This window comes from Gekko japonicus, unplaced genomic scaffold (genome assembly GCF_001447785.1).
Source record: "Gekko japonicus isolate JY-2015 unplaced genomic scaffold, Gekko_japonicus_V1.1 scaffold10, whole genome shotgun sequence".
NCBI classification, from domain to species: Eukaryota; Metazoa; Chordata; class Lepidosauria; order Squamata; family Gekkonidae; genus Gekko; species Gekko japonicus.
Genome location: NW_015167526.1, coordinates 1,052,415 through 1,078,187, shown reverse-complemented (window position 1 = coordinate 1,078,187; position 25,773 = coordinate 1,052,415). Strand labels below are relative to the sequence as shown.

General features: G+C 48.4%; 1 protein-coding gene across 1 annotated transcript in view; it reads right to left on the bottom strand.

The window, feature by feature from the left end:
* The window catches only part of SVOP (SV2 related protein), a 45,477-nt gene extending 30,957 nt beyond the window's left edge, over positions 1-14,520 (bottom strand). The window contains exons 1-4 of the mRNA XM_015413212.1: positions 14,486-14,520; positions 3,251-3,411; positions 836-921; positions 522-620 (exon numbers count right to left, since the gene is read on the bottom strand). Of these exons, the coding sequence (XP_015268698.1) occupies positions 522-620; positions 836-921; positions 3,251-3,411; positions 14,486-14,520 (381 nt within the window). The remainder of the gene's footprint in view (positions 1-521; positions 621-835; positions 922-3,250; positions 3,412-14,485) is intronic.
* Between the last annotated feature and the right edge of the window lie 11,253 nt (positions 14,521-25,773).

Sequence of the window (25,773 nt, the reverse complement as noted above, 5' to 3'; positions counted from 1 at the left end):
TGGAAGGAGAGAGACAGAGGGAGGGAGGGAGACAGAGGGAGGGATGGAAGGAGAGAGACAGAGAGAGGGAGGGAGACAGAGGGAGGGAGGGAGACAGAGGGAGGGATGGAAGGAGAGAGACAGAGAGAGGGAGGGAGACAGAGGGAGGGAGGGAGACAGAGGGAGGGATGGAAGGAGAGAGACAGAGAGAGGGAGGGAGACAGAGGGAGGGAGGGAGACAGAGGGTGGGATGGAAGGAGAGAGACAGAGGGAGGGAGGGAGAGAGAGGGAGGGAGGGAGACAGAGGGAGGGAGGGAAGGAGAGAGACAGAGGGAGGGAGGGAAGGAGAGAGACAGAGAGAAGGAGGGAGAGAGAGGGAGGGAGGGAGATGGCAGGAGGGAGACCAAGAGAGGTTCCCAGCCTCTGTCCCCAAACCAGTGCACTCGCTGGAATGAATGGTGGTTTTTTTGCTCTGTGAACAACCTACAGCAAGAAGTCGAAAAAACCTTACAGAATACAGGTGCTGTCTGCTATTTTCCTACCGAAGTGAGCAATGCAACCTGCCAGGTGGGTAATCGCCACTCACAATGAAGCTGGGGCGCTAAGATGCTCAGAATCATCATTTCCATGGCGTCAGCCATCTAGGAGAGCGGGAAGGAAGAAACGGTTACCGGGAGCGTCAGCTGGAGAACGAATGGGGGGGGAGGAGTTCTCTTTTGGGTTAAGGTCTCCCCTTATTTACTTGGGGAGACAAGGAAGCATGGGGGTGGGTGGGCTGGGAGGGCTGGGAGGGGCCCACCACACCCCGCAATCCGTAGCCCAGCCCTGACTTTGACCGTTGGTCTGTTCTACTTGCCCATGCTAAGCCCGTCAGGATGGAGAGCTTCCACTGGAACTTGCCAAATCCGATGGCTTCCACCGCATCCTCCACCATAAAAGTATCTGGAGAAGAATCAAACACTCTAGTTAAGGGCGTTGAGCTGCCTGCTACAGCAGCTACGAATAATCTTCCGTGCCTGAAGCGAGGGTGTACTTGGCTAATTGATTCTACACACTCACTGACATCAAGTCGTCGCAGAATCAAGGCCCCCCCAGAAGTCCGCAACAGGTGGACAGGTTGGAGCTACTGCTCCCTCTAAGCTAGGGAGTCCTGTGAGCATAAATTCTACTTTGTGAGCTACTGGTATTAAAGTGGTGAACAGGTGTTTTGGCTGCTGCATAAATTAGTTTGCTCTGGAGCTGTCCTTCCTGAGCAAAGACAGAAATGTGTGAGCCGGAGGCTAAAAAAACTGTGAGCGAGCCCACACTCACTCAGCTGAGAGGGAAGACTGGTTGGAGCATCACCTGAACAAGGACACTGAATGCCCAACCAAAGCTGGTCAGTAGAAGGCCGGAAGACCCAAATTTCAAAGGTTCAAAGCTGACATTGAAGAAGAAGAAGAAGAGATTGGATTTATCCCCCGCCCTTCACTACCCAAAGGTGTCTCAGAGCAGCTTACAAACTCCTCTCCCTTTCCTTCCCCACAACAGACACCCTGTGAGGTGGGCAGGGCTGAGAGAGCTCTTCAGAAACTGCTCTCTTTGAAGAACAGCTCTTATCAGAACTATGGCTTGCCCAAGGTCATCCAGCAGGTGCAAGTGGAGGAGTGGGGAATCAAACCCGGCTCTCCCAGATTATTTATTTATTTATTTTTGGGATTTATACCCCGCCCCATCCAACAGCTCAGGGCGGCTAACAGACGGCCATGCCGAAGTTAAAATATACATACAACAAACCCAGTATAATCCAGCATAATAAAACAATGTATCTTACATAAAAATTTGGTGCTCTGATAATCTACATGAAACCAAGATGTGCGACGTCCCACACTGGCAGCCAAGTTCTTCATAGCATGGGCATGAGCGCCAGGAGAGGTGTTCCCCGGCACTGTTGGGCGACATCTACCCATACCCTATGAGGTAGATGGTTGGACCCTCATTGGTGGAATAGTGGCGGCGGCGGCTCCCCCTCAAAGGCCTGGCGGAAGAGCTCCGTCTTGCAGGCCCTGCGGAACTGCACCAGGTCCTGCAGGGCCCTGATCTCCTCCGGGAGCTCATTCTACCAGGTGGGAGCCGCCACCGAAAACGCCCTAGCCCTGGTTTGGGCCAACTTCACTCCTCGGGGACCTGGAATTTCCAGGCGATGGAGATTCCCCGATCGCAGTGCTCTTGGGGGTATATATGGGGATTAGAGTCCGCACACTTAACCACTACACCACACTGGCTCTCAGGCCTCGGCCTCTGTGCCCTGTTGTTGTGTCTCCAGAGGAGGAAGAAGAAGAGATTGGATTTATACCCCGCCCTTCACTCGGAGTCTCAGAGTGGCTTACAAGCTCCTTTCCCTTCCCCTCCCCACAACAGACACCCTGTGAGGTAGGTGGGGCTGAGAGAGCTCTTGACAGAAATGGCTCTTTTTCAAGGACAGCTCTTATCAGAACTACGCCTTGCCCAAGGTCATCCAGTCAGGTGCACGTGGAGGAGTGGGGAATCAAACCCAGTTCTCCCAGATCAGAGTCTGCGCACTTAATCACTACACCAAAAACCAGCTCACATGATAATAAAAACGCAACATTTGTATACCATTTTCAAAGGTCCACATATATGCTGCTGTAATCCTTATGACAGCCCTGGACAATAGGACAATATTATGAGCCCCATATTGCAGATGGGAGAACTGAGGCCGGGGAACAGGGGCTTTCCCAAGGCCACCAGGGGATTTGTGGTGCAGGCAAGACGTCCCTCCTCACAAGATGGGCAGCCGTGTTAGTCTGTCTGTAGCAGACTAGAGCCAGAGTCCAGGAGAACCTTAAAAACTAACAAAATTTGTGGCAGGGGAAGAGCTTTTGTGAGTCACTCATCACTTCTACAGATACCCTGCCACATATTTTGTTAGTCTTTAAGGTGCTACTGGACTCTTGCCAGGGGTCGTTTCATAGAAAAAGAGGGGCTTCATCATGTGCCCCGCCCCCCCATACCTCACCCGGGGGAACTGCGATCCCCCGCGATCCCCCCCCCGAAATGACCTCTGACTCTTGCTCTTTTCTACTGTCTCTCCTCACCATTCATTTTCTAAGCCACCATTACAGTTAGGAGCTAATATCTTCCTCGGAACAAAGTCTTCCTGGACTTCTTGTGATCTAAATTCAAAATCTTCACCTTTATATACATTTTTTTAAAGCAACTGAATATCTTGCTCCTTTCTCAAGCCTGGCTGCAGGTACCCTCCACTCACCGTCCGTTGGATTGGCAAACTCCTTTGGCACCGTCCCGCCATCTTCCAGCTCCACGCGCTCTAACGCCGTCTGGACTCCCTCGATCTGGACTTCGTGCTCACCCGAGACGGCATCCTCCTCAGACCGGGAACTTTCCCCTGTGCGACGGAACTTGACCACCCTGTTGGATGTCGAAACGAGAGTGAATGTCAATGGTCGCTCAGAAGGTGTAGGGGCCCCACACAGGGAGGCGTGGGCCTTTCCACCAAGGGCCTGTCGAAAGAGATAATTCATTCTGGCCTCAAATATCACAACATATCTCCTTGTTTACAAATATACATATGCCTTTTCTTTTACCAGAAACACTACTCCTGAACAATTGGTCAGATCCACAGGGCTACAAGAGTAAGACTGTCCGGATCCACACTTTGTTAGCCATAGCCAGAAATGCCATAGCCGCCGCATGGCTAGACAGACTTCCTCCCATGATCCAAATCCTGGCAAAATTGTATTTGGGACCACTTCATTATGTAAAAAATATCACTTGCAGGGGTCATTCCTTGCAGGAGCGCACAGGAGCGGAGCTCCGGCAGTAAAGAACCCAGGGGGCGGGCACATGCAACAAGTCCCACCCCCTGCTCCCAGCAGCCCTCAGTCAGAGCAAGAAGCAGCCAGGTAAGTTGCAGAGCTCCCCCCGGCCCCCCAGCCCAAAACAGTCCAGGGGCACCATTAAGACCAAGTTTTGTTCAGGTACAAGCTCTCCCTCCTCTGCGAGGACAGATCTGCTCGTCCCCCCCCCTCCAATAGCTAGCAATCTAAAACAGTCCACTGTTGCCTTCTGACACACTTCCGGTGATGTCAGGGGGTGTGACATATGCAAATAAGTCATGCTAATGAGTTATGCTAATGAGCTCCTGCACCTCTTTTTCTACGAAATGACCCCTGATCACTTGGCACACTCAGTCTATCCTCCAGCAAATTTGAAGACAAATGTATAGCATCCTGGTATTCACTCATCAACTATATGGTTGAATCTGATGTAATTCCAGCAAATCCTTTATACAAATCAATTATATACTTTTGAAACTTGAACCTGAAACATTATTTGGCTTAGATCTAAGATAATATCTGGTTACTTTCAGAACAATGATTTAAAATTTGCCTATAAAGATATGTATTTATTATACGATTGTTGCCTTAAGAGATGTTTTGTAGTGTGTAATATAGTTCTTTGGCGTCTTCAGCCTGGACATAGTTAAGCATTAATGTTTTTGCTAACCTATTTTTGTACTTCATCTGCAGATTTTTGTTGTACTTACCCTGTATTGTTATTCAATTCTTAAATAAAAATTATAACTTTTTTTTTAAAAAAGAAAGAGATAATTTTGAACTAAAAAGCTCTGATAGACTAGACCCAACAAGAGACCCCCTTCTTCTGTCTCCCTGGAAGCAACTTCTATCCTGTCGGGCTAACGTCCCATTTCATTTTGCTGGTCTGCAGAAGAGTTGCATGTGACTCAAACACTTGATGGTGAAGACAGATGATAGCCGTGTTGGTCTGAAGCAGCATAATAGTTTGAGTCCAGTGGACACCTTTAAGACCAATAAAGTTTTATTCTGGGTATAAACTCACATGTCTCTTGAGAAACCTGTATAAGGGTCAAGAAGTGACAGTTAGAACCGGATATGGAACAACTGATTGGTTTAGCATAGGAAAAGGAGTACGACAAGGATGTATATTGTCACCTTGCTTATTTAATATATATGCAGAGTACATCATGCGAAATGCTGGCCTGGATGAATCACAAGCGGGAATTAAGATTGCTGGGGAAAAGATCAACAACCTCAGATATGCAGATGATACCACTCTAATGGCTGAAAGTGAAAAGGATCTAAAGAGCCTCTTGCTCAGAGTAAAAGAGGAGAGCGCAAAAGTGGGCTTGAAGCTCAACATCAAAAAAACTAAGATCATGGCATCCGGCCCCATCACTCCTTGGCAAATAGAAGGGGAAGTCGTGGAAGTAGTGACAGACTTCACGTTCCCGGGATCCCAGATCACCGCAGACTGTGACAGCAGCCATGAAATTAAAAGACGCCTGCTCCTTGGGAGGAAAGCGATGGCGAACCTAAACAGCATGATAAAAAGTAGAGACATCACCCTGCCAACAAAAGTCCGCATGGTCAAAGCAATGGTATTCCCAGTAGTCATGTATGGCTGCGAGAGTTGGACTATAAGGAAGGCTGAGCGCCGAAGAATAGATTCTATGGTGCTGGAGAAGACTCTTGAGAGTCCCTTGGACTGCAAGGAGATCAAATCAGTCAATCCTAAAAGAAATCAACCCCGACTGTTCCCTGGAAGGCCAGATAATGAAACTGAAGCTCAAATACTTTGGCCACCAAATGAGAAGGGAGCACTCACTGGAGAAGACCCTGATGCTGGGAAAGACTGAAGGTCAAAGAAGACGGGGACGGCAAAGGATGAGATGGTTAGACAGTGTCACAGATGCAACGAACATGAAATTGAGCAAACTTCAGAGGACGGTGGAAGACAGGAGGGCCTGGCGGGATCTGGTCCATGGGGTCGCAAAGAGTCAGACTCGACTGTGCGACTGAACAACAACAACAAACTTTCGTGTGCGTGCACACTTGTTCAGATACAAGAAGAAGTGTGCATGCACACAAAAGCTTACACCTGGAATAAAACTTTGCTGGTCTTCAAGGTGCCCACTGGACTCACTCGGTGATGAAACCCCTTATGATTTTTTATTTTTTTGCTTTAGTGGCCACTGACTTATGGCAACCCCATAGGGTTTTAAAGGCAAGAGACGTTCAGAGGTAGTTTGCCATTGCCTGCCTCTGCGTAGCAACCCTGGACTTCCTTGGTGGTCTCCCATCCAAGTACTAAGCAGGGCTGACCCTACTTAGCTTCCGAGATCTGATGAGATCAGGCTAGCCTGCGCCATCCAGGTCAGGTATGACAATCTATGACTGTTTAGGTAAAGTAAAGGTAAAGGTTCCCTTGCTCGAAAGCCAGTCAAATCCGACTCTAGGGTTGTGGTGCTCATCTCCATTTCAAAGCCGAAGAGCCAGCGCTGCCCGAAGACATTTCCGTGGTCATGTGGCCGGCATGACTAAACACCAAGGCGCACGGAACGCTGTTACCTTCCCACCGAAGTGGTACCTATTTATCTACTTGCAATTTCTTGCTTTCGAACTGCTAGGTTGGCAGGAGCTGGAACTAGAGATGGGACCTCACGCCGTCATGTGGCACACTCGGGTCTCGAACTGCTGAACTACTGACCTTCCACAGCCTACAGTTCAGCGTCTTAACCACTTTAATTTGCAAAGTACTTTAAAAAAAATTATTTAATTTCCTTCAGGATTAATTTCCTTCAACAATTTTATGCTTTATTCTTTTTCTTTTTATATTTTTTCAACACTGTTGTCTAAATATTGGTATCAAATATTATCAAAAATATATTTCACCCAAACAATACATAGAGAAAAATATGTTTCACCCAGACAATACATCGAGTGCAGGTTTACATTCAGACAGCGCCTTGTCACTAGCCCAGAGGACTCTAGCCGCGGCTACCTGATAGGTTATTACATTTGCCGCAAGGGTTCTGATGGGACCCTAGACAGTGCTGCTATCTTGAGAGCTTTTGTGCTCACAAAGAAAAATTATTGCGCCTTATGTCCTTTATATAAATGTCACGGTCCTTGAAAAAGATGCATTCGAAATGGGTAAACTACTAGAGTCCCCTGGGGCTAGTGACAGGGTTACTGACAAGGCCCTGTCTGAATGTAAACCTGCACTCGATGTATTGTCTGGGTGAAACATATTTTTCTCTATGCATTGTTTGGGCTCCCGGAAGAGATCCGGGCCCTGCGGGACCTTTCTCAGTTCCGCAGGGCCTGTAAGACGGAGCTCTTCCGCCAGGCCTTTGAGTAGGAGCCGCCGCCACTACTATTCCACCTTCGCCTTCTATCCACTGTTGTATTACCATCATGACTATCTGGACCCCACTGGGGGGAGCGAGGTGTCCGGGCAGGAATTGGATGACAAGATCTCAGGAAGTTACTAGGGAGGTTAAGATCTACCCATCTTGGTTAAATTTGTATTGTGACTATATTTTATTGTAAATTATTGTTTTATATTATGTGTTTTATTGTTATAACCTTGGCACATAGTGCCCTTGTCAGCCGCCATGAGCTTGGGGGGTAGGGCGGGATATAAATCCAAACATAAATAAATAAATATAAATATATATTTGATAATATTTGATACTAATATTTAGACAACAATATTGCAAAAATATAAAAAGAAAAAGAATAAAGCATAATATTGTTTTACTATAAACATATCTTTATTGTACACGGTGATATCTATTTTGGTGTAATGTCAACTTGCGGCCTGGAGATTTCCTGGAATTACAACTGATCTCCAGACGACAGAAATCAGTTTCCTTGGGAAAGGGGCTCCCCAAATCCCGCCCTCCCCAGGCTCCACCCCCAAATCTCCATGCACTTCCTGTCCTGGAGTTGGCAGCCTTAGCCTTGGCTTATTTGCTGTGATTCCCCCAACGCTTGGGAGTCCCTTGGACTGCAAGAAGATCAAATCAGTCAAACCTAAAAGAAAGCAACCCTGACTGTTCCCTGGAAGGCCAGATAATGAAACTGAAGCTCAGATACTTCGGCCACCAAATGAGAAGGGAGCACTCACTGGAGAAAGATTGAAGGTCAAAGAAGACGGGGACGGCAAAGGATGAGATGGTTAGACAGTGTCATCGATGCAACGAACATGAAATTGAGCCAACTTCAGAGGACGGCGGAAGACCGGAAGGCCTGGCGTGATCTGGTCCATGGGGGTGCGAAGAGTCGGACTCGACTGTGCAACTGAACAACAACAACCCCAACGGCTTCTCTTTCTGTTTGCTGCATGCCTGTTCTAGCTCCCTTTACCTAGTTATTTATTTGATATATTTATATACTAACTCTTTATTAAAACAACTGAAGTGATTTGTGAGCGATTTGGCTGCTGCATCAATTAGTTTGCTCTGGAGCCATCCTTCCTGAGCGAAGACAAAAATGTGTGAGCCAGAGGCTAAAAAACCGTGAGCTAGCTCACACTAACCCAGCTTAGAGGGAACACCGGTAAGAAAGATTCCTTTAAGCGGTGGAAGGCTAGTCCCAGTGAGGTAAATAAAAGGGAGCACAAGCTGTGGCGAATCAAATGCAAGTTGGCGATCAGGCAGGCAAAAAGGGACTATGAAGAACATTTTGCAAAAAACATAAAGACCAACAATAAAACTTACTTCCAATACATTAGAAGCAGAAAACCAGCCAGGGAGGCAGTGGGGCCCTTGGATGACCAAGGAGTAAAAGCATTACTAAAGGATGATAGGGAAATGACTGAGAAGCTGAATGCATTTTTTGCCTCTTTCTTCACTGTCGAAGATGGGAGGTGTTTGCCCACTCCGGAACTGCCGATTTCAGAAGGGGTGTTGAAAGACCTGAGTCAGATTGAGGTGACGAGAGAGGAGGTCCTAAAGCAGACACCAGGCCCAGATGACATACACCCAAGACTTCTAAAAGAACTCAAATGTGAACTTTGGGATCTCCCGACAAAAATATGCAATCTATCATTAAAATCTGCCTCCATTCCTGAGGACTGGAAAGTAGCTATCTTTTAAAAAGGTAGCTATCTTTTAAAAAGTAGCTATCTTTTAAAAAGGTTCCATAGGAGATCCAGGAAATTACAGTTTGGTCGGACTAATGTTGATACCTGGTAAGTGGGTGGAAACCGTTATTAAAGATAGAATTAGTAGGCACAGTGATGAACAAAAGCAACTGAGGAAGAATCAGCATGGAATCTGTAAGGGAAGATTTTGTCAGACTAACTTGTTCGACGTCTTTGAGGGGATAAACAAACTTGTAGACAAGGGGGACCCAATAGATGTGGTTTACCTTGATTTCCAGAAAGTTTTTGATAAAGTTCCTCATCAAAGGCTCCTAAGTAAACTCAGTAGTCATGGGATAAGGGGACAAGTCCCCTTGTCGATTAAAAACTGGTTAATTAACAGGATGAAAACAGAGAATGAGTATAAATGGGCAGTTTTCACAGTGGATGGTGGTAAGCAGTGAGATATTGCAGGGCTCTGTACCAATGCTCCCTCTAAGCTGTGGAGTCTTGTGAGCAAAAATTCTACTTTGTGAGCTATGGGCATTAAAATTGTGAGTGAGTGATTTGGCTACTGCATCAATTAGTTTGCTCTGGAGCCCTCCTTCCTGAGCTAAGACAAAAATGTGTGAGCCAGAGGCTAAAAAACCATGATCTAACTCACACTAACTCAGCTTAGAGGGAAGACTGCTCTGTACCGAGACTAGTGCTTTTAAATTTGTTCATTAATGATTTGGAGTTGGGAGTAAGCCGTGAAGTCACTAAGTCTGCAGATGACACGAAGTTGTTCAGGGTGGTGAGAACCAGGGAGGTTTGTGAGGCACTCCAGAGGGATCTGTTGAGGCTAGGTGAGTGGGTGTCAACATGGCAGATGGGGTTCAATGTGGCCAAGTGCAAAGTGATTCAGATTGGAGCCAAAAATCCCAACTATAAATACACGTTGATGGGGTCTGAACTGGCAGAGACTGACAAGGAGAGAGATCTTGGAGTTGTGGTAAATAACTCACTGAAAATGTCGACCCATTGTGCAACAGCAACAAAAAAAGCCAAATGCGATGCTGGGAGTTATTAGGAAGGGAACTGAAACCAAATCAGCCAGTATCATAATGCTCCTGTATAAATCCATGGTGTGACCCCATTTGGAATACTGTGTACAGTTCTGGTCACCACACCTCAAAAAAGATACTATAACATTGGAAAAAGTACAAAACAAGGGCAACTAAAACGATTAAGGGGATAGAACACCTTCCCTACGAGGAAAGCTTAAAGAGGTTTGGGCTCTTTAGCTTGGAGAAACAACAACTGAGGGGTGGCATGATAGAGGTTTACAAAATTTATGCATGGGATAAAGAAGTAGAAAAAAAGTAATTTTCTCCCTTTCTCACAATACAAGAACTTGTGGGCACTCAATGTAATTGATTAGCAGTAGGCTTAAAATGGATAAAAGGAAGTCCTTCTTCACCCAAAGAATAATTAACATTGGAATTCACTGCCGCAGGAAGTGGTGGACACTACAAGCATAGACAGGTTCAAGAGAGGATTAGATAAATATCTGGAGCAGAGGTCCATCAGTGGCTATTAGCCACAAGGCATAAAGGGAATGCAATGTTTGGGGCAGTGATGCACTGTATTCTTGTCTGGGGGGGGCAAGAGTGGGAGGGCTTCTAGTGTCCTGGCCCCACTGCTGGACCTCCTGATGGCACCTGGTATTTCTGGCCACTGTGTGGCACAGAGCATTGAACTGGATGGGCCACTGGCCTGATCCAGCATGGCTTCTCTTAGGATGCTGGGTTAGATGGACTGCTTGGCTGATCCAGCAGGGCTCCTTTTATGTTCTTATGAAGGCCTTGGCCTCCATCCCCTACTGCCTGGCCCTTTGAACTGGAGATGCTGGGGATTGAACCTGGGACCTTCTGCATGCCAAGCAGATGTTCTGCCACTGAGCCACGGCCCTTCCCTAAGGGAATGCAGTGGCAGGCGTGGGAAGAGAGAGGGCTGCAGCTTTCACTGCTATTCTGACCTAACTTTGTTCTGCCAAACAAATATGATATTATTGAATCTGGTAAATGCCACATTGTCTGGAGAGTTGCTACTGTGCCTAAAGAGGGAAGGTGCCCAACTAACAAATCCAGAAATCTAAGCCTGGCTGCAAGGGGAACATTGTGTGTATTCCATATGCAATCACAAGGAATGCCTTTCCGTATTTTATGCACAAAGACTCCAGTAGGTCTGTGTTCAATTATGCAAGAAGTGAATCCACTGCTCGTTGTCAGACTAGCTTCTGTTTTTAGCAACGTTATATCTACCACTTTGCAGAACAGGTACACTTTCAGGATCCAGCATTCAGAAATATTATGAATAACTTCATGGATCAGAGTTTCATACCCAACGAAAAATTAGATATTGTTGATGCTATTCTGTGCATAGTGACTCCAGTCTGAACCCAACAAAATCAATGTGTTGTGATTGTGACTGGAGTAACTCTGCAGAACTGCTCTGTTCATGTTCATCAGTGATTTCACAGAGCATAAAGCATGCCAGGTTTATGCAGTGAAACTTGAGCTTCTAAATAAACATTAAAAGAAGAGCAAGACCGTCATTGAGTGGCAGCCCATGTGTGTTGCGTGCTTCAGGGCCCAGGTTCTGTCAACCCCGGGCATCTCAGCCACACCATCAAATCCACTATCAGGATTCCAACACCCTTTCGGCATTCCCTGTTTTCAGGAAATGGCTAAAAGAGTCTTCCGTCTGAAACCTAAGAGAGCTGTTGACAGTCAGAGTGGATACTGCCGGGTTTGGGGGCCCAGTGGTGTCATTGATTAAAGAGAGAGAAAGTTTTAGAGAGTTGAAGATGCAAAAAGGAAGAAGAAGAAGTAGAAGAAGAAGAAAAGAGAAGGAGGAGGAGGAGGAGATTGGATTTATACCCCACCCTTCACTTGGAGTCCCAAAGCGGCTTACGAACTCCTTTCCCTTCCTGTCCCCACAACAGACACCCTGGGAGGTAGGTGGGGCTGAGAGAGCTCTGACAGAAACTGCTTATTTTCAAGGAGCAGCTGTGCCAGAACTGTGGCTTGCCCAAGGTCATCCAGCAGCTGCAAGTGGAGGAGTGGGGAATCAAACCTGGTTCTCCCAGATTAGAGTCCGCATACGTAACCACTACAGCAAACTGGTGTAGGTAGGTAGGTAGGTAGGTAGGTAGGTAGGTAGGTAGGTAGGAAGGAAGGAAGGAAGGAAGGGAGGGAGGGAGGGAGGGAGGGAGCTATAGAATCACCCAGACCTTATTCCATTAGGGCACAGGATATATCTGCAAAAAGATGTTTGAAAATAATGATTCAGAATCCAACCAGTACACTATCAGTATTCTAAAATCCACAGTTTTGGCTGTCAGAGAGTCCAGAAGGTTATAGAGTGTGTCTCATACCCATGCAACGCTGATTCGGCCTTTTGGGAACTGCTTCTTAATCAAGATCCATGAAGATGTGACTTCTATTGCACTCAATGGGCTCATACCAAAGAGTAGCAGTACTAATCTGTAATTAGTTTCCAATCCATGAGCCGGGTGCGAACACTTCTACCAGCAGTACCAAGGTGGCCAGACCCAAAGCCTGTCTGATGTAGTGTCTGAGTTTTAGCTCCACTTTTCTATAGCTATTTGAGGAGCGGGGAGTCAGACACACTGATGAACTGGAGCATTGGCCATTTCGCCAAACCAAGAAGCCCCAGCATTGCAAGTTTTCCTTAAAATGCAAGAGGCCAAAATTCAGTGTAATGGGCTGGCTATGCTGGTCTTTTTAAATGCCTGCCCTAATTAGGCATAAAGTGGGATGAGGGGAAGTCTGATTTTCATATGAAAAGAGGCACGCAAGTTGAAGATCTAGACACTCCCCCTGTCCTGGTTTTTCCTGGACTTGCACAGGCTGTGTTGGTTGTTGTCTCCCTAGTGGTCTTTCTCAGTCTGTAACCTGATAACTAAACATTTTTTCCCTGCAAGGACACCACAAGCCAGTCTCCCTAAAGATAACAGCCCATCAAAACCTGCTTTGATTTTCCTTTTCGAGACATGATCTGTGCACTCAAGCCACTCAGTCCTCAGAGAAAGGCAGACCAGAAATGCCAAAAGAAATACAAATATTTTGCACTTGGAAGGAACCTTTGAGCCTGATTTTCAGAAGGCCTCAGAATGAAACCTTTGCCGAAGCCCATTTGAACAGAGAAAGCAAAATACAGCTGACGGCAAACGGCCTGATTTTCTTGCCAGATCTACTGAGGGGAGTGATTCTGTCGATGCCAAAGGAATCCATTAATGTTCCTTCATGATCCTTGCCTTGCAAACAATCTTTATTCCTGACACATCTCGTGGGGGGGGGGGAGAATGCACTGGCAATCCACTGCAAACCTCTCAGCTCTGAAACTGAGATGCTGCTGCGTTTGCTGAAGGGAGGGGGGCCCCTGGACGGAGGGCCAAGTTGGGCATCCTCCTCATGGGACAAAAAAGTCAGCGCAGAGCAAAGCAAATTGCAAAACAAAGGTTATTCTTCTGTACAGACTTTGACAGCCAGACGGGAGGTTGGCTAAGCAAGTCTGAACCCTTGCAGTTGTGGGGGTGCAGTGGGCGTTCGTGAGAGGGAGCGTCCCCCCCCCGTGCGGGAGGGCAGGTTCTCCAAAACCCACAGTTCCCAGTGGGACTCTCCCCTACATACACTCGCCAATCTCTCAGCAAAGCTGCATCCTGCAGGGGGGAAGCAGAGAGATTCCCGCAGGTACTGGAATGATGTTAGAGGGGAAAGGGTGTCTGGCACGCAGGGAAGAGACTGAGGCATCCAGCTCAGCCACGAATGCCTTGGGGGAGAGAGAGATGGATGCATTCCCTCTTAAGCCTTCTTTCTTTGAAACAAACAACCCCCCCAGGCCTGCAGCTACCACGGGGCATCTCGGGGCCTGGCCCCCTGACTTACTCCCAAGCCCCCCCAACTTCCCATCCAGCCCAGGGGCTCCCTTGCGTGGGTGTGCTGGGAGGATGTGCAGGCTGCCCCCTGACTTATTTAAAGCCCCCCACCAAAATTTTAAAAAATCCTGGCTACGGGCCTGCTGCGACCAGTGTTCCCCCTAAGCTGAGTGAGTGTGAGCCAGCTCACCGTCTCTGAGCCTCCGGCTCGCACGTTTTTGTCTCCGCTCAGGAAGGATGGGGCTCCAGAGCAGACTAACTGAGGCAGCAGCCCAATCGCTCGCTCACAGCTTTAATGCCGGCAGCTCACAAAATAGAATTTTTGCTCACAAGACCCCGCACCTTAGAGGGAGCAGCGCCTGCAAACCCCCCCCCCTTCTCGATTTTATGGCACAAAGAGAATAGGAGGAGGAGGCCTCGAAGCCCTTCGCCACGCCAGGCGCAGGGAGGCCGACTTGCTCCCATCCACCCCCCCTTAGGCCTGGGGTATTGTTCAGAAGGGAGAGAGAAAGAGATGGGGGCGGGCGCTTGCAATTCCCTGGCTGCAAGGAGGCTCTTGCGACCCCTCGCAACGGTCCTGGGGGGCTCCCCCCGCCTCCCCCCCCCCCCCCCCCCGGCCTGACTCACGGCAGCTGTCGGAGCTGGAAGAGGTCTTCCTCCATGGCGCCGGCGGGGCGGGAGGCGCCTCTCTGGCATGGCGCTTACATGGCGGGGAGAGAGGCGAGGCGAGGCGAGGCGAGGCGAGGCGAGTTCAGGAGCTCTGCCTGCTGGACAGCTCCTCCCGGGCCCGCCCGCCCGGCGCCGCTGCCAGACGGGGACGGGGCGGAGGGGGCGGAGGGGGCGGAGGCGGAGGCGGAGGCCGGCCCCGTCGCCTCCCTCTTCTTCTTCTTCTTCTTCTTCCTCGCCGGGCCGGGGGCGGACCGTCCTGGCTCTCGGGGCTGGGGCGAGCGCAGCAGCGGCAGGTGGGCGAGGGGCAGGCGGGCTCCCCAGGGTCGCCACCCGCGCAAGGCAGGCAGGCGGCCAAGAGGCAGCGATGTGTCTGCAGCGCTCGGCAGTCGTCGTCGAAAGAACGCGGCCAAATTACGCAACCTTTCTGGTAGGTTCTGTGGGTCGTCGGATCCCCCCAGTCCTCCGCCCCTGCGCCCTTCCCCTGGACTCCGGGAGCTTTCCCTCTGTCTCCCTGCAACGGGGGGAGTCGACGCCATCAGTGGATTCCTGGGATCCACTCCACCCCCACTGCAATATAGCCAACAAGAAATACGCACCTATTCCGGACAGGTTATTTTCAAGACGGTGGGTGGAAAGCCAGCTTGCTCAGAGAGGCTTAGTGGGGGCAGCAGGCCAGGCAGCAATGTATCAGTAGCACTAGGCAGTTGTTGAAAGAATGCGGCCAAATTACACAACCTTTCTGGTAGGTTCTGTGGGTCGTCGGATCCCCCCAGTCCTCCGCCCCTGCGCCCTTCCCCTGGACTCCGGGAGCTTTCCCTCTGTCTCCCTGCAACGGGGGGAGTCGACGCCATCAGTGGATTCCTGGGATCCACTCCACCCCCACTGCAATATAGCCAACAAGAAATACGCACTTATTCCGGACAGGTTATTTTCAAGACGGTGGGTGGAAAGCCAGTTTGCTCAGAGAGGCTTAGTGGGGGCAGCAGGCCAGGCAGCAATGTGTCAGCAGCACTAGGCCGTTGTTGAAAGAACGCGGCCAAATTACGCAACCTTTCTGGTAGGTTCTGTGGGTCATTACAGCCTCCCCAGTTCTCCGCCCTGCGCCCTTCCCTTGGATTCCAGAAGCTTTCCCTCTGTCACCCTGCAACAGGGGGAGTTGACACCGTTAGTGGATTCCTGGGATCCACTCCACCCCCCCTTTTTTCCAACAAGAAATACCCAACTATTCCGGGCAGGGTACTTTCAAGATGGTGGGTGGAAAGCCAGCTTGCTCAGAGAGGCTTAGTGGGGGCAGCGGGCCAGGCAGAGTGGGGATGTCGCAGTTTCTTGCCCCATGAGGGCAGCCTAACACAATACAGCTCATTCAGCGGCTGGGAATGGGTGGCGAGGGATGAGAGGAGGAGGAGGAGGAGAAGAAGAAGAAGATTTACTGGCTCTTGCTACAATAAATTAGATCGATCGGAGGAGGAGGAGGAGATTGGCTTTATACCCCGCCCTTCACTCAGAGTCTCAGAGCGGCTTACAAACTCCTTCCCCTTCCCGCAACAGACACCCTGTGAGGTAGGCAGGGCTGAGAGAGCTCTTTCCAGAACTGTCCTTGAGAGAACAGCTCTAACAGAACTATGGCTTGCCCAAGGTCATCCAGCAGCTGCAAGTGGAGGAGTGGGGAATCAAACCGGATTAGAGTCCGCACACTTAACCCCTACACCAAACTGGCTCAGAGAGGAATCTGAGACGGGTGGCACTGGGCACCACAACCACCGCCATTTTATTTCGTTTGCACAGAAGCTTCCGAGAAGGCAACAATCTATCTGAGCAGTGAGAATGTGGACCTCAAGGGGCAGTTTCCTCCAAGAGCCACAACTATATGAATTCATCGTGCTGCTGGATTTGGGGGGGGGGTACCGAAGGCTTAAGACTGGAAGTTCACCATAGGGTGTAAAATCGGAGTCGCTTGTGGCAGAATAAGCTTAGAGTCACACTGCGTGTCTTGCTGGCTTGTATCTCTCATTGGCATTAATATGGGAACGCCCTTTTGAAACTCCTTCCATATTGTCTGGCCACCAGTTAAGATTTGCCTCTCTCAAACCCCGTGATCTGTGCCTTCCGAGGTGAGGTGGCTGGCGACTAGAGACGGGGCATTTTCTGCAGTGGCCCCTCACCGTTGGCATGCCCTCCTTGAGACTCGTCCGGTGCCCTCCTTTACCGTCTTTTAGGCACTCACCCAAAGCATATCTTTTTACTCTGGCTTTTTATCAGGGGCTTTGTTTTTCCAGCTGTTTCGATCCGTTCCTGGCCTGATGACAGTTTCATTCTGTTTTTAAGCCCCCCCCCCGCTTCTTTTAATGGCTTCTTATCTTTAAACTGATAACATTATTTGAATAGTCAGCTGCACGGAGCAGGATGCTGGAGAGGTCAACAGAGAAACCTCCTAAATAGAGAAATGATTGCAATGCTCCTGCACTGCAGTAGTGGAAAATATATTCAGCTGTGAGCCACAAAGACCCCAGATTCAAACCTCACCTCTGCCAGCATCTCACTAGATGAGCTACTGGCTCTCAACCCCCACCTGTAAAATTATAATACCAGCCTACATAACACAGTTGTTTTTAGCACTTCTTAAATTACATGAAGGAGATGCGGTGGGTCAATGGGTAAGATGTTGAACTGCAGACCGGAAGGTCGGTAGTTCAGTAGTTCGAGACCCGAGTACCGCATGACAGAGTGAGCTCCCGTCTCTGGCCCCAGCTCCTGCCAACCTAGCAGTTCGAAAGCAGGAAATTGCAAGTAGATAAATAGGTACCACTTCAGTGGGAAGGTAACAGCATTCCGTGCGCCTCGGTGTCTAGTCATGCCGGCCACATGATCATGGAGAAGTCTTTTGACAGCGCTGGCTCTTCGACTTGGAAACAGAGATGAGCACTGCAACCCTAGAGTTGGACTCGACTGGCTTTCGAGCAAGGGAAACCTTTATCTTTACCGTTACCTAAATTACATGAACTACTTACTGTAAAGCCAGTTTGGTGTAGTGGTTAAGTGTGCGGACTCTAATCTGGGAGGACCGGGTTTGATTCCCCACTCCTCCACTTGCAGCTGCTGGATGACCTTGGGTAAGCCATAGTTCTGTCAGAGCTGTCCTTGAAAAAGAGCAGGTTCTGTCAGAGCTCTCTCAGCTGTGCCTACCTCACAGGGTGTCTGTTGTGGGGAGGGGAAGGGAAAGGAGTCTGTAAGCCGCTCTGAAACTCCAAGTGAAGGGTGGGGGTCAGTGTTCCCTTTAAGCTGAGTTAGTGTGGGCTAGCTCACCATTTTTTAGCCTCCGGCTCACACATTTTTGTCTTAGCTCAGGAGGGATGGCTCCAGAGCAAACTGATTTCTGCAGCAGACGAATTGGGGGTGGGAGTTATAATCAAGGCTCCCTCTAAGCTGTGGAGTCCTGTGAGCAAAAATCCTACTTCGTGAGCTCCTGGCATTAAAGTTGTGAGCAAGCAATTCAGCTGCTGCAGAAATCAGGGCCTTTTGTTGTGGCGCCAAAATCATAGACTCCTCCACACACACACACTGATTTGCCTGGTGCCAAGTGTTCAGTTCCAGGTGAACACATTTTGGTTTTCCTAGGCTTTTGGCTGAGTAGGAGTGGGGGGGGCTTCTTTTTTTCTTCCTTACTCTTTGCAGAGCTCATTAGGACAGAATGTTTCTGATTTTCAGATTGCTTCAGATTGCTCCAGCTATTGGGGCTTACACTACCGCACCATGGTTTAGTTGCTGGTTTCAGAGTCCTCTTCTTCAAATTTTATTCACACTTACTCAAATTATATGTAAATACATATCGTACTAGAACAAGGAGATCGAATTAGTCAATACTGAAAGAAATCAACTCTGACTGTTCCCTGGAAGGCCAGATACTGAAGCTGAAGCTCAAATACTTTGGCCACCAAACGAGAAGGGAGCACTCGCTGGAGAAGACCCTGATGCTGGGAAAGACTGAAGGTCAAAAAAGACGGGGATGGCAAAGGGTGAGATGGTCAGACAGTGTTATCGAGGCAACGAACGTGAAATTAAGCAAACTGGAGGATGACGGAGGACGGGAGGGTCTGGTGTGACGTGGCCCATGGGGTTGCGAAGAGTTGGACTCAGCTGTGCAACTGAACAACAACCAGAACAACAGAATACACCAGTGCAAACCCAAGACGCTTTCCTGAAAGTGAGTCCCACTGAACAGACCTGAGTAGACCTGCTTCGTATTGCTTTCAGAATGTAAGGAAGAAGGTAGCTCTGAATGAACTGCTGAATACATGTCAGGTTTTTTTTACGGATACTCTGTTTTGCACTGTCAGTGGCCTGTAATTTATCATGAGGCTCCATTTCGTTTTTCCTTTCAGGCTCTTTCTGCCTTCAGTAAGCTGACTATTACAGCAAAGCTTGTGTATTGCCTGGATATACCAAGGCCCACTCCATTGCCTCCGCCATTTAGGGAGGGGCTGTAGCTCCGTGGTAGAGCATCTGCTTGGCAAAGGTCCCAGGCTCAACCCAAACGACAATGTGGATGACAATGTGGCAAATGAAGTTCAGTGTTGGTAAGTGTAAAGCGATGCACATTGGGACAGAAAAATCCTCACTTGAAGTCTAAGCTAATGGGGTCTGAACTTGCTGAGAATGAGAAGGAAAAAGATTTTGGAGTAGTCGTGGACAACTCGAAAGTGTCAACCCAGTGTGCTGCAGCAGTGAAAAAGGCAAACTCTGTGTTATTAGGTAAGGGATTGAGACTAAAATAGCCAATATTCTAATGCCCCTGTGCAGGGGTCATTTCATAGAAAAAGAGGTGCAGGAGCTCATTAGCATAACTCATTAGCATAACTTATTTGCATATGCCACACCCCCTGAATTCACTAGACGTGTGTCAGAAGGCAACACCCACCACTCAGGCTCCACTGGAGTGTTTTGGATTGATAGCTATTGGGGGGGGGGAGAGAGCGTGCAGATCTGTCCTCACAGAGGAGGGAGAGCTTGTACCTGAATAAAACGTGGTCTTAAAGGTGCCACTGGGCTGTTTTGGACCAGGGGGCGGGGGGCGGGCTCTGCAACTTACCTGGCTGCTTCTTGCTCTGACTGAGGGCTGCTGGGAGCAGGGGGTGGGGCTTGTTGCATGTGCCCGCCCCCTGGGCTCTTTACTGCCGGAGCTCCGCTCCTGTGCGCTCCTGCAGGAAATGACCCCAGCCCCTGTGTAGATCATTGGTGTGGCCTCATTTGGAATCCTGCGTACAGTTATGGTCACCGTGTCTCCAAAAGGACATTGCAGAGCTGGAAAAAGTACAGAGGAGGGCAACCAAGATGATGAGGAGGGTGGAGTACCTTTCCTGTGAGGAACGGCTGGGACTTTCCAGTTTAGAAAAGAGACAATTTAGGGGGGACAGCTACTAAGTCTAAATGGCTTCCTTGCAAGCCCTTCCTTGGTTTTTGCCTCATTTCTTCTTTTCTTTTCAAGATGCGCATGACTTTTGTAAGCAATAAAGCAGCTGCTTACAAAAGATAGCATCACCTGGAATGTGGCCGCGTAAGTGATGAGCTTATACAGGGCAGTCACAGGTTCAAATTCTGACTTGGTTTCGAAGCTCATGGGGTGGCCTTGTAGGATTATAAACAAACAAACAAACAAACCCCAGTGACTCTTACAACTCAGTTTGTTCCAGCATGAGTCACAGCTAATTTCTTCAGATGTCTCGAACAGAACATCCTATTCCACATTTTAGAGGGGAAATTACCAAAGTGGAGGAGGGGGAAGGGAGCAATTGAGGGCAGAAATAGGCCTGTAGGGCTACCAGGCCGTGATTTTAAAAATCCAGCCTGGTCTGTGGTTGGATCAGGAGTAAGTCGGAAAGCTGAACTGGGGAGGATGTCTGGCAGCTTGGAGCAAATGGCCAATGCAGAGCCAATTGGATCGTGGCATGGGATTAATCAAAGAGACGATTAAGCTCTCCCCCTAGTTAGATATTTTAAACACAATACCTGATTCTAAACCCAAAACCAAACCAGAGGAAGGTAAAATACCTGATGACCAGAACCAACGGGTTGAAATGAAATCAGAAGAGTTTTTGGCTAAACATTACGAAGGACTTCCTGACAGTTAGAGCTAGCGGTTCCTCAGTGAAACAGGCTTCCTTGGGAAGTGGTGGGCTCTCCTTCTTTGGAGGTTTTCAAGCAGAGGCTCGATGGCCATGGGACAGCAATGCAGATTCTGCGAAAGGCAGATCACGAGAGGGAGGGCAGGACGGGTTGCCTCAGTGCTCAGTTCTTGTGGCCCTTTCTTACACGCCCAGGGAAATGCTGATTGCTACTTTGGGGTCAGGAAGCACTCCTGGAGGGTTTTTTTTTGTCATCTTCTGGGCATGGAACAGCGGTCACTGCAGGTGTGGAGGAAGAGGTATTTGTGAATTTCCTGCCCTGTGCAGGGGGTTGGACTAGATGACCCTGGAGGTCCCTTCCAACGCTAATGATTCTGTGATTCTATGACTGTCAGCCTTGTGGCTCTGGTAAGACACCTTCTCCGTCACTTCTTTCACCTGGGATTCAATACAAAGATTTGATAGAATCAGAATAGTAAAATAAAGTACTATGGACATTATACATTAAGTAAATGCAGTGGGCTGTATCCTACCAGTTTCCCCACTTAATCTTGCCCTTCCTCACCACAGAGCCAGTTCCATGTGGCTTTGTCTATATGGATCCCATGATCCTCACCAGTGTTCCCTCTAAGCTGAATTAGTGTGAGCCGGCTCACAGTTTTTTTAGCCTCCAGCTCACAGATTTTTGTCTCAATTCAGGAACGATGGCTACAGAGCAAACTAATTGATGCAGTAGCCAAACATTTTGCTCACAACTTTAATGCCAGTAGCTCACAAAGTAGAATTCCTGCTCACAAGACTCCACGGCTTAGAGGGAACATTGACTCAGTCACCATAGCCTTTTTCAGAGGTCAAGAATGACCACTCCTTTCTTGTCTGCTGGTGGAAAGCGCCGTCAGGTCACAGCTGACTAATGGTGATCCTTCAAGGGTTTCCCAAGGCAAGAGATGAATGCTGCTATTGCCTGCCTCTGGTGTCGCAACCCTGGACTTCCTTGGTGGTCTCCCATCCAAGTACCAACCAGAGCCGACCCTGCTTCATTTCCGAGGTTTGATGAGATACAGCCAGCCTGGCCCTTCTTTACCAATGAAAAGGCTGGCAGGGGCAGCAAAGGGACACTCGATTGTAGGACACAGCCTGTCCACAAGGCTGTATGCATATATTTAAATGTGATGTCTTTTACACAGGTTACAAAGTGACATTGTTTTATGTGTTGGTCAATGACTGTGAGTAAAACTCAGGGCTATTTTTGGGCAGGAACGCACAGGAACTGAGTTCCGGCTGGCTCCTGAGTTGGCCACGCCCAGCAGGAACTCATTAGCATAATAGGCCACACCCAACAGCAGAAACTCATTAGGATTGGCTACATTAGGGGTGTGGCCTAACATGCAAAGGAGTTCGTGCTACAAAAAAAGACCCTGGGTTTTGACAACAAACAAGGTAAACAGAATAAGAAGGGAAAGGTGGGTGTGGCTGGATGACCACACTTCTGGTAACATGGGGGTGTGGCCTAATATGCTAATGGGTTTTGCTGTTGGGTGTGGCCTATTATGCTAATGAGTTCCTGCTGGGCTTTTTCTACAAAAAGAGCCCTGGAAAACTTATCTATCTATATTTAAATGGGCAATGAACCTTCTATCAGCCCACACCTACTTCCTCATAGGTATTCATTTTGTAGGTGTATCAAATGAATATCAGGTTTTATCCATAGGGCTGGTAAAATATCAGTTTTCTTGTTTAGATAGCAAATCGAACACTTTTCTACTGTATAATGACTTTGAAAACCCTAGGAATGAGGAAACTACATTTCTGTGCTGTGTACAGATTTGTTTCAGGCCAGTGGGCATTTAGAAAGTAGCAGAGGAGAGGCTAAAAACAACAACAACAAGCTGGGAGAAGCAGGCCAGCCATGATCTGGTTGCCAATCTCCAGGTGGGTCCTGAAGTTCTCTTGGGATGCATTCAGATGGGCCATTTAAGCCGGCATAAACTGCTCCAGTTGGAACCGGAGCAGTTTGATCCGGAAGAAACGCGATCACACTCACCTCCTGACTGCGCAGCACATCGCGATATGCCCGTTCACACTACCGACGCACAGCAGCGCACATCAGTGGGTTTGTGGTTTTTTTACATTTTGCGCATCCACAGAGTTGAGATCTTCGCGCAGGCGCAGAACACCCCGTCCCGAAAAGTGTGCCCTGAAGCGAAGACTTCCCTTTAAACTTTTACAGCGAAAAGGACCTCTGTGAGGTCCCGGACTCATCTGCAGCCTAAAACTAAGCATCTTTTTTTTTTTTACAAACGCCGGGGCGAAGCTTTGCCCAAGCGCACATCGAGGAGGCTTAAAAAAAAAACGGCGGCCGAAAAGCGGAGGCTTCGGGCTTCCGAACGGAAGTGGCCCTACACCGGCGGAGAGCGATCAGACGGGGATAATGCGGTTGGAACCGGAGCACTCAGGATACCACCACTTCGGGACCTAGTAGCAGAACACACCAGTTGAAAGGGTGTTTGTGACGGTTAGGGACGGAAGGCAGATGTTCGCTGTGTGATCGCGCGTAAGTACTCCAATTCTAACCAGCATCTATACCGGCTTAAATGCCCGTCTGAACGCACCCTTGGAGTTACAACTGATCTCCTGACAATAGAAACCAGTTCCCCTGGAGGAAATGGCAACTAGAGAGGGTGGGCTCTGTGCAGCACATCCCAGGTAACCTCCTTCTCTTATCCAAACTATGCCCTTTCCAGGCACCGTGCCCAACTATCCAGGAATTCACCAAGCCAGGGCTGCTACTTCTAGCCACACAACCCTTGAACTTTCACCCAGACTGTAATTCTTTCATATGAACCACTGAAACTGTCATAGAATCATAGAATTACACAGAGTTGGAAGGGTCCCTTACAGGCCATCTAGTCCAACCCTCTGCTCAATGCAGGATCAGCCTAGAGCACGGGTGTTGAACTCATTTGTTATGGGGGCCGGATCTGACATAAATGAGACCTTGTTGGGCCAGGCCATGTGTGTCATAAAATGTAATGCCAGGTAGCGGAGACATAAACTTTATCAAGGACACAAACACAAAGGGTTTTTTTTTTACTTAAAATAAAAACATGCTTAAAACATGAGCACTCTTGCAATATTTTGTTTATTTAACAGTGCCTGATAACTGACACCTCTTGCTCTCAATGATTGCATCAAAATGTCTGTGCTGTTGCAATCTTGAGTATGCTGTTCAGGTGTGTCTCTGTAAGCTGCAAACTTACAATGACGCAGCAGAATTGGAAGAAGAATCAGAAGACAGCCAGTTCCATTGCTGGCCTGATAGAAGCCCTTCGGGGGCTTGATCCGGCCCCCTGGCCTAGAGCATCTCTGACATGTGTTTGTGCAGCCACTGCTTAAAGACTTCAGGTAAGGGGGAACTCACCGTCTCCCTAGACAGCTGATTCCACTGTTGCACAGCTCTCACTGTAAAAATGTTTATCCTAAGATCAAGCTGGTACCTTCCTGCCCTTACTTTCAACACATTATTGTGAGTCCTCTCCTCTGCTGCCAACAGGAACAGCTCCCTGCCCTCCTCTTAGGGACAGTCCTTCAAATACTTGAAGAGAGCAATCAACTTCCTCTTCTCCAGACTAAACATCCTGTACACCTTTTAACTGTGTGAGTCTTAAAAATGTAATAAGCAGTGGGTCACTGGCAATTAATTATAGGCTAGTTATTAAAAATACTGTTCTGTGCTTGTTTACTCAGAAGGTTCATCAAGTCCTGTAGGACTTACTTCCAAGTGAATATGAAGGAGCTAGAAAAGATTCTTAAGTGTAAGGATGTGTCACTGGCGACCAGTGTTCCCTCTAAGCTGAGTTAGTGTGAGCCAGCTCACAGTTTTTTAGCCTCCAGCTCACACATTTTTGTCTTTGCTCAGGAAGGATGGCTCCCGAGCAGATTAATTTATGCAGCAGCCAAATCACCTGCTCACAACTTTAATGCCAGTGGCTCACAAAGTAGAATTTTTGCTCACAAGACTCCACAGCTTAGAGGGAACATTGCTGGCGACCAGGGCTTTTTTTGTAGAAAAAGCCCAGCAGGAACTCATTAGCATAATAGGCCACACCCTGACACCACAGCTCATTAGCATATCAGGCCACATCCTGACACCACAGCTCATTAGCATATTAGGCCGCAGCCCCATGTTGCCAAAAGTGTGGTCATCCAGCCACACCCACCTTTTGCTTCTTATTCTGTTTACCTTGTTTGTTGTCCAAACCCAGGGCCTTTTTTGTAGCAGGAACTCCTTTGCATGTTAGGCCACACACGCCTACTGTAGCCAATCCTAATGAGTTTCAGCTGTTGGGTGTGGCCTATTATGCTAATGAGTTCCTGCTGGGTGTGGCCAACTCAGGAGCCAGCCGGAACTCCATTCCTGAGTGTTCCTGCCCAAAAATAGCCCTGCTGGCGACCAAAGTAATTCATACCACAGTATTCCCCATTACTGTGTAAGTGTGTGAAAGCTGGACAATGAAGAAAGCTGACAGGAAGAAAGTAGATTCATTTGAAATGTGGCATTGGAGGAAAGTTTCACAGATACTGTGAACCAACAAAAAGACAAATGAGTGGGTTCTAGATCAAATCAAGCTCGAACTCTCCCTAGATACTAAAACCATCAAACTGAGGCTGTCGTCTCATAATGTGACTAAAGTACAAGAGTTGCTGGAAAAGACAATAATGCTACGAAAAGTTGTAGTAGGAAAAGAGGAAGACCAACATGAGGTGGATTGACTCAGGCAAGGAAGCCACAAAGGCCCTCAGTTTGCAAGACCTGAGCAATGACAGGACATTTTGGAGGTCCTTAATTCATAGGGTCACCCCACCATAATTTGGAAGCAACTTGGATGGCACAAATATGCATAGCCACCATTGTCTACAAATAATAAGCTTGTAAAGCAATTCTTCATCTTGCTCCTAAGAGAGTTTTGTAAAAACAAGCAAACAAATAAAAAACAACAACACAGACAAACCAGGAATCCAGTTTGGTGTAGCGGTTAGGAGTGCAGACTCTGGGAGAACCGGGCTTGATTCCCCACTTCTCCACATGCAGCTGCTGTTGTGACCTTGGGTCACTCACAAGTTCTC